Raw genomic sequence first — 9,059 nt, forward strand, 5'->3', positions numbered from 1 at the left:
CTTCCCTACTCACAGATGTGCACAGGCAATGCTGAGAGCAACCTTAGTACTTGTGTGTGAACGTTCAGGAGCAGCACCAGCCCCGCCAGTAGCAGTGTGGCATGCCCCTACTAGACAGTCTCCTACCCCCCGAATAAACCCTCAAAATACTGCAGATTCATTTCCCGTGCAGATTTGTAGATTTACCCAAGTGCAAATTAATGAGATTTGCTGCATAGACTAATTTCCTTGTATGGAGGGATTCATCTTTCAATTTACCTTCACAAATTGTTTTTAAAAGTTAATAAATCTCAACACACATGCTTTTGGTGAACATTTGAATGGGTCGAAGAAATAGAATCACTGGCTATCAAAAGTGTTTTCACCCTACCTCATAATGCGTTTACTACCAAAATAGCAATAAAAAAATTGCTTATCTTTTTTAAACCCTTCTTTGTCTGGAATGTTCTCTTTCAAATGTAGAATAAGTTATAATCTATTCCATCCAATAAAAAAAATATTCCAACCTCAAACAGAACTTTACATTTCTGCAGACTTCAGTGTTTACTCAATACCACCACTAACAAAGAGTCCTGGTACAGAGTTAATTAATTAGTTCAGCAACATAGTAGTAAATGAATCTTGTAGTGTGGGCTTTTCTGGGAATGTAAAAATGGCCAAAGGTCAATTTAGACTAGTATCCTATCTTCTGATAGTGGCCAGTGCCAGATGCCCTAGATGGAATGAATACATAGCTCATTCCCAGCTTCTGTTTTTTGTTGTTGTTTTTTTAAAAAAGGCTAGTACCTATCCTCCATGAACTTATCTAGCACTTTTTTTTAAGCCTAGTCATAGTCTTCGCCTTCACAACATCCTCTGGCAATGGGTTACATAGGTTGACTGTGCATTGGATGAAGAAATACTTCTTTTTGTTTTAAACCTGCTGCCTTAGTTTCAGTTGGTGACCCCTACCTTCATGTATTATGAAAAGGAATAAATAGCATTTCCTTATCTACTTTGGCTATACCAATCATGATTTTATAGACCTCAATCCTATCTCCTGAAGCTGCCTTTTCCAACCTGAGAAGTCCCAGTCTTATTCATTTCTCCACATACAGAAGCCACTCCTTACACCTAATACTTTTTGTTGCCCTTCTCTAAACCTTTTCCAATTCCAAGATACCTTTTTTGAGATGGGGTGACCTCACCTACATGCAGCATTCAAGATGTGGGAATAACAGATTTATATATTTTCTGTCTAATCCCTTTCTTAATAATCACCAACATTCTGTTTGCTTTTTTGACTGCTGCCACTTACTGCCAATGTTTTCAGAGAACTATTCACAGTGAATTCTAGATCTTTCTTGAGTGGTAACATCTAATTTAGCCTGGATCATTTTATATGTATAGATGGGATTATATTTTCCCATCTGCATTACTCTCTCTCCAGATCCAAATTAGATCCTGGTAGTCTATAGCATACCCCAAGCACTATCCCAGGGGAGGATCTAATAGTTTTCTTCCCCAATGTGATTTTTGCCCAGACAGACTGTCTTCTCCATTCCATCACTTTTTATTTCTTTACAATCTACTTCATCATTGATATACAACAACAACATAAGAACAGCCGTACTGGGTCAGACCAAAGGTCCATCTAGCCCAGTAGCCTGTCTGCCGACAGTGGCCACCACCAGGTGCCCCAGAGAGGGTGGACCGAAGACAATGATCAAGCAATTTGTCTCCTGCCATCCCTCTCCAGCCTCTGACAAACAGAGGCAGGGACACCATTTCTATCCCCTGGCTAATAGCCTTTTATGGACCTAACCTCCATGAAATTATCTAGCTTCTCTTTAAACTCTGTTACAGTCCTAGCCTTCACTGCTTCCTCTGGGAAGGTGTTCCACAGGTTGACTACACGCTGTGTGAAGAAGAACTTTCTTTTATTAGTTTTAAACCTACTACCCATTAATTTCATTTGGTGTCCTCTAGTTCTTCTATTTAGGGAACTAATAAGTAACGTTTCTTTATCAGCCTTCTCCACACCACTCGGCTACGTCTACATTGGCCCCTTTTCCGGAAGGGGCATGGTAATTTTTGAAATCGCAATAGGGAAATCCGCGGGGGATTTAAATATCCCCCGCGGCATTTAAATAAAAATGTCCGCCGCTTTTTTCCGGCTTTTCAGAGCGTCTACACTGGCCCCGATCCTCCGGAAAAAGCGCTCTTTTCCGGAGGATCTTATTCCTACTTTGAAGTAGGAATAAGATCCTCCGGAAAAGGGCGCTTTTTCTGGAGGATCGGGGCCAGTGTAGACGCTCTTTTCCGGCTTTTCTAAAAGCCGGAAAAAAGCGGCGGACATTTTTATTTAAATGCCGCGGGGGATATTTAAATCCCCCGCGGATTTCCCTATTGCGATCTCTGAAATTAACATGCCCCTTCCGGAAAAGGGGCCAGTGTAGACATAGCCCTCATGATTTTATATACCTGTATCATATCCCCCCTCAGTCTCCTCTTTTCTAAACGGAAAAGTCCCAGTAGTTTTAACCTCTCTTCATATGGGACCCATTCCAAACCCCTAATCATTTTAGTTGCCCTTTTCTGAACCCTTTCCAAGGCCAAAATAGCTTTTTTGAGGTGAGGAGACCACATCTGTACACAGTATTCAAGATGTGGACGTACCATAGTTTTATACAGGGGCAATAAGATATTATGTGTCTTATTTTCTATCCCTTTCTTAATAATTCATAGCATCCTATTTGCCTTTTTGACCGCCGCTGCACACTGTGTGCAAGTTTTCAGAGAACTATCCACGATAACTCCAAGATCTCTTTCCTGATTTGTCATAGCCAAATTAGCCTCCATCATACTGTACGTATAGTTGGGCTTATTTTTCCCCGATGTGCATTACTTTACACTTATCCACATTAAATTTCATTTGCCATTTTGTTGCCCAATCACTCAGTTTGGTGAGATCTTTTTGGAGTCCCTCACAGTCTGCTTCTGTCTTGACTATCCTGAACAGTTTGGTATCATCCGCAAACTTTACCACCTCACTGCTTACCCCTTTCTCCAGATCATTTACGAATAAGTTCAACAGGATTGGTCCCAGGACTGACCCTTGGGGGACACCACTAGTTACCCCTCTCCATTTTGAAAGTTTACCATTTGTTCCTACCCTTTGTTTCTTGTCTTTTAACCAGTTCTCAATCCAAGAAAGGACCTTCCCTCTTATCCCATGGCCATGCAATTTACACAAGAGCCTTTGGTGAGGGACTTTGTCAAAGGCTTTCTGAAAATCTAAGTATACTATATCTACTGGATCCCCCTTGTCTGCATGTTTGTTAACCCCTTCAAAAAACTCTAATAGATTAGTAAGACAGGATTTCCCTTTACAGAAACCATGTTGACTTTTGTCCAACAAATTATGTTCTTGTACATGCCTCACAATTTTATTCTTTACTATTGTTTCGACTAATTTGCCCGGTACTGAAGTTAGACTTAGCTGTCTGTAATTGCCAGGATCACTTCTAGAGACCTTTTTAAATACTGGTGTCACGTTAGCTACCTTCCAGTCATTAGGTACGGAAGCCGATTTAAAGGATAGGTTACAAACCACGGATAATAGTTCAGCAATTTCCTATTTGAGTTCTTTTAGAACCCTTGGATGAATGCCATCCGGTCCCGGAGATTTGTTAACATTAAATTTTTCTATTTGTTCCAAAACCTCCTCTAATGATACTTCAATCAGGGACAGTTCCTCAGATTCATCACCCACAAAGGACAGTGCAGATTTGGGAATCTCTCTAACGTCCTCAGCCGTGAAGACTGAAGCAAAGAAATTATTTAGTTTATCTGTAATGGCTTTATTGTCCTTTATTGCTCCTTTTATATCTCGATCATTTAGGGGACCCACAGGTTTTTTAGAAGGCTTCCTGCTTCTAATGTACTTAAAAAACATTTTGTTATTTCTTTTTGAGTTTTTGGCTAGCTGTTCCTCAAAATCTTTTTTTGCTTCTCTCATTACATTTTTACACTTGATTTGACAGTGTTTATGTTCCTTTCTATTTATCTCACTAGGATTGGACTTCCACTTCTTAAAAGACGCCTTTTTGTCCCTCACTGCTTCTTTTACATGGTGGTTAAGCCACGTTGACTCTTTTTTAGGTCTCTTGCTATGTTTTTTAATTTGGGGTATACATTTAAGTTGGGTCTCTATTATGGTGTCTTTAAAAAGTTTCCATGCAGCTTGCAGGGATTTGGCTCTATTCACTGTGCCTTTTAATTTCTGTTTAACTAACCTCCTCATTTTTGTATAATTCCCCTTTTTGAAATTAAATGGCAGAGTGCTGGACTGCTGAGGTGTTCTTCCCACCATAGGAATGTTAAAAATTATTATATTTTGGTCACTATTCCCAAGCGGTCCTGTAATGGTTATCTCCTGGACCTGATCCTGCGCTCCACTCAGGACTAAATCGAGAATGCTACTCCAGCACCTTTACCTTTATTTCTGTCTTTCCTAAACAGCACATACCCTTTAATACCTGTACTCCAATCATGCCTGGTATTCCACCATGTTTCTGTTATTCCTATAATATCTGGTTTCACTTTCTGGACCAGTAACTCTAGTTCCTCCATTTTGTTACCCCTGCATCTTGGGGCTTTAAACCATCATTTGAGTACTTCAATATCTGAGATATAGGTGAGAGGATTATTCCAGGAGTGGGTGGGTGAGATTCTGTGGCCTGCATTGTGCATGGGGTCAGACTATGATCATAATGGTCCCTTCTGACCTTGGAGTCTATGAGTCTATATATTTCATGTTACAGTAGTCTCGGAAGATAAGCCAGCACATGTTCATTTTAAGAACACTTTTCCCTGCAGAATTGACAAAAGGCTAAGATGACATTGTAAATAAAAGCAGGGACCATTATCTCCACCAAATGTAAACAAACTTGTTCAGCCAATCACTCAAACAAGAAGCAGGACTGAGCAGATGTGTAGGCTTCAGAGTTTTACATTTTACTTTAGAATGAAGGATTTTGTACATAATTCTACATTTGTTAGTTCAACTTTCATGATAAAAAGATTGCACCACAGTATTTGCATTAAGTGAATTGAAAAATACTATGTCTTTTTTTACTGTGCAACTATTTGGAATAAAAAATAAACAAAAGTAAGCAATATACACTTTGTATTCTATGACATCCATATGATTGAAAATGTAAAGCCTCCAAAAAATTGAAATAAATCTTACTGTAGTATTGCTTAAGCATGATTTTTCAAAAATTATTCCTTCTAATTTTTCCATCCATTTGCAAAATACATGTTGTTATGAACACCAACACATATTGTTGTCAACCACCAGTAGAATCCAAAAAAGCCATGAAGTTACCATATGGATAATTAGTCTAGTCAACAAGGGTTAGGAATTTTAGAACTTGCTACTCAAAAGAATTAAACTTGAGCAAGGAATTTTAGAACTTGCTACTCAAAAGAATTAAACTTGAGCAAGAAAAATAAAAATTATAAAATGCATAGACAGACTAGTAAAAACATAAATATGGCATACTTTGAAAGAATAAAATTTTAGAGAATATATGTACACAGAAGAAAATACCAAGTAGTAACAAACAATAATAGAATTATGTGTAGGGTGGTGAGTGTGAAGGAGAGAGAAAGAGAAAAGGTGTGCATGTGGGTTGCTCCTTTACAGCAGCATATGTGCGCAACTTATAGGGAACACTGCTTAACAGCCTTAATTCATTGTTCTATAAAATGCAGTTTAGAGCAAAAGCAACCTTCTGCTTCACTGCACTACTCTGAACATATTTACTTCTTCAAGTGGACTAACGTTAATTATGTCAGTTTCTGACACTACCTCCAATTCATTCAGCCTCTGGATCCGTGGAGTAAAATGAAGTTTATCAACATCACATGCAAATGGTGGCTGCCAGTCCTGGTGAAAGAGAAAAGCTTCAGTAAACAGAACAGGAAAATTCAATACATTCTTTGTGTTTACAAGGTACATACACCTAAAAATTAAAACAAAGTCAAACTCAAAGACAGCCTCACTCCTTCTCCATTTTAAAATGTAAAGAAATCTAGTAATTATCCTGAAACTATTTCACAATACCCAAACCCCTCACACACTGAATGTAAGAAAAAACAAAGCACTTTGCAATACTTTCTTCTAGAAATTACAATATTGTTTTATTAAAAAATTGTTTGTTGAATCTCTAAATAGATCATTTTGACACACTGAAAATAAAGAAATGATTAGCCTTTAATCTCAGAGACAAACACAAATCAGTTGATCTTTATTCTATGTCTCTGTTTGGGAACAGAAGGTGAGAAGATATGTCCCAGAATTAGGATGTCCACTATAACTTCAAGCTCACATTCCAAACCAGCAATCATGTGTCAGCTGGAGATTTTGTCTGTCAAGTAGAGGTAGAAGATGTCCTTAACAGAGTCTAACATGCCATTTCCTTCATATGGTAAAAGGCCCTCGAGTGGAGAGATGAGTTACAACCTGTTCAAATGTTGCATATGCCACTTATTTGTTTTTGCCTGTTAGTAATTTTTGTTCTCAACATATAAAGTTTCATTTCCCACAAAACCAGCTGCAATTCACAGTACTAAGTGTATTCCTAAGAAAGCAATTAGCTTGAATCAGAGACTTTAAATGCTCAGGATGTACACAAATGCATCAGTTAAACGGTTTCTTTGCTTCTCATTCCGCACAGACTTTAAGGTCACAAGGAAACATGACCATCTAGCCTGAGGCTCCTGTACATTGCAGGCCACAGAACCTCACCCACCCGCTCCTGTAATAGACCCCTCATTTCCCATTGAGTTACTGATGTCCTCAAATCATGATTTAAAACAAAAAACAAAACAAAACAAAACAAAACCAACAACCTTCAAGTTACAGGGAATCCACCATTTATACCAATGTAAACCGGCAAGTGCCCCAGAGGAAGGCAAGAAAAAAAGAGAGTTACTCACCTGGTGCAGTAACGTCTGTTCTTCGAGATGTGTGTCCCCGTGGGTGCTCCACTCGAGGTGCTGGGCTCGTCCCGGCGCCGCAAACCGGAGGAATTTTCACTAGCAGTAGCCCCCCTGCCGGACCGCGCATGCGCGAGTCCCCCTTCGCGCCTTTCATCTGAGCGCGGTCCGGTCTCGTCAGTTTCCTCCCAACCGGAAGCATCTGAAAGACATAAATAGAGGCTCCGAAGCAGGGAGGAGGGTGGGACGTGGAGCACCCACGGGGACACACATCTCGAAGAACAGACGTTACTGCACCAGGTGAGTAACTCTCTTTTCTTCATCGAGTAGTGTCCCCGAGGGTGCTCCACTCGAGGTGAGTACACAGCAGTGGTCCAGCGTGACTTGCGTGCTTCGGACCTATCGCTTTCGGGCTGTAGACAAGACAGCCTGAGCTACCCTCGAATCGGAGTTAAGTATGTTCGCAAGGGCATAGTGCTTAGCGAATGTGAGGGTGGACGACCAGGTTGCTGCACGGCATATGTCCTGCAATGGTACTCCACGAAGATAGGCAATGGATGTAGCTATACCCCGGGTGGAATGAGCACGAAGACCGCTCGGAAGAGACTTGTTGCGCAAGGCATAACATTGCGTGATGCAAGCAACGACCAAACGGGAAATGCGCTGTGCAGAAAGCAGTTTGCCTTTGGAGCGTTCGGCTGTAGAAAGGAAAAGCCGTTGAGATTTTCTAAAGACTCGAGTTCTGTCGAGGTAAAAGGCCAGTGCTCGCCTGACATCTAGTGTGTGTAGACGTACTTCTTCCAATGAGGAGTGAGGCTTCGGGTAGAAAGTCGGTAGAATTATAGGCTCATTTATATGGAAAGCAGAGTTGACCTTTGGCAAAAACGCTGGTTGGACACGCAGGACTGCCGCATGACTGAAGAATTGCGTATACGGCGGATCGGAGGAAAGAGCTGCTAATTCGCTTACTCGACGCGCCGACGTAATGGCAAGCAGAAACACAGTTTTCATAGTGAGCATCCGTAGATCACACGTTGCGAGCGGCTCAAAGGGTGTGCGAGTCAGAGCGTCCAATACCAGAGGTAAGTCCCAAGGCTCTGGTGGGATCCTGTGGGCCGGATACAAGTTGCCTAGCCCCTTCAGGAATCTCTTGGTGATAGGGTGGGCGAACACTGAATAGCCGTCCACGGGAAGACGGAAGGCTGAAATTGCCGCTAGATGCACCCTCAGGGACGAAATAGTTAGCCCTGTCGTCTTTAGATGCATTACATAATCCATTATCTGTTGTATAGACAACAAGTGAGGGTTAAGATCCTTAGCCAAACACCACGAGTGGAAACGGCGCCATTTATAGAGGTAGGATTTACGTGTTGTACTGCGTCTACTGTTAACCAATACGCGTCTCACTTCTTGGGAACATAAAAGTTCCGAAGCTTGGAGCCAACTAGGAACCATGCTGTGAGGTGCAAACGGTCGATGGCTGGGTGAAGAACCGTGCCGTGTTTCTGGGATAGCAAGTTGGACAGTTGCGGTAGTCGTCGTGGGTAGGCCGCTGACATTCTTGACAGCTGCGTTAACCAAATCTGTCTGGGCCAGAAAGGTGCTATCAGAATCACTGTTGCACCATCCAGTGCTATCTTCTCCAAAACCCTTGGAATGAGTGGGAGAGGAGGAAAGGCGTACAGTAACTGGTGGTGATCCCAGTCCAGAAGGAAGGCATCGCCGAGGGAGTTCGTGCCGATGCCTGCTCGTGAGCAATACTGAGGACATTTCCTGTTGTGTCGAGTGGCGAACAAGTCCACTTTGGGAAAACCCCATTGCAAAAAGATGTCGCGGAGCACTTCGGGATGCAATTCCCACTCGTGCTGTGAGAGGAAATGCCTGCTCAGAGTATCGGCAATAACATTGTCCTTGCCAGGGAGGTATGCTGCAGTTATGGTGATACCTTGTTGAATAGCCCAATTCCACAGGCGCACAGCCTCCGCACATAGGGAGCGGGAGCGTGACCCCCCCCTGCTTGTTGATATAATACACCGTGCATATGTTGTCGGTGAGAATCTGTATGGAATGTC

General features: G+C 41.7%; 1 protein-coding gene across 7 annotated transcripts in view; it reads right to left on the reverse strand.

Moving 5' to 3' along the window:
- KDM5B (lysine demethylase 5B) overlaps positions 1 to 9,059 on the reverse strand; it is a 145,550-nt gene that overhangs the window by 118,682 nt on the left and 17,809 nt on the right. For 6 of the 7 annotated variants that reach the window (XM_075909916.1, XM_075909915.1, XM_075909913.1 and 3 more), the window contains exon 2: positions 5,858 to 5,935. The exons of the other annotated variant lie outside the window; for it this stretch is intronic. In XM_075909916.1, coding sequence (XP_075766031.1) covers positions 5,858 to 5,935 — 78 coding nt within the window. The remainder of the gene's footprint in view (positions 1 to 5,857; positions 5,936 to 9,059) is intronic. 7 annotated transcript variants of the gene reach the window in all.

This window comes from Pelodiscus sinensis, chromosome 27 (genome assembly GCF_049634645.1).
Source record: "Pelodiscus sinensis isolate JC-2024 chromosome 27, ASM4963464v1, whole genome shotgun sequence".
Taxonomy (NCBI): Eukaryota; Metazoa; Chordata; order Testudines; family Trionychidae; genus Pelodiscus; species Pelodiscus sinensis.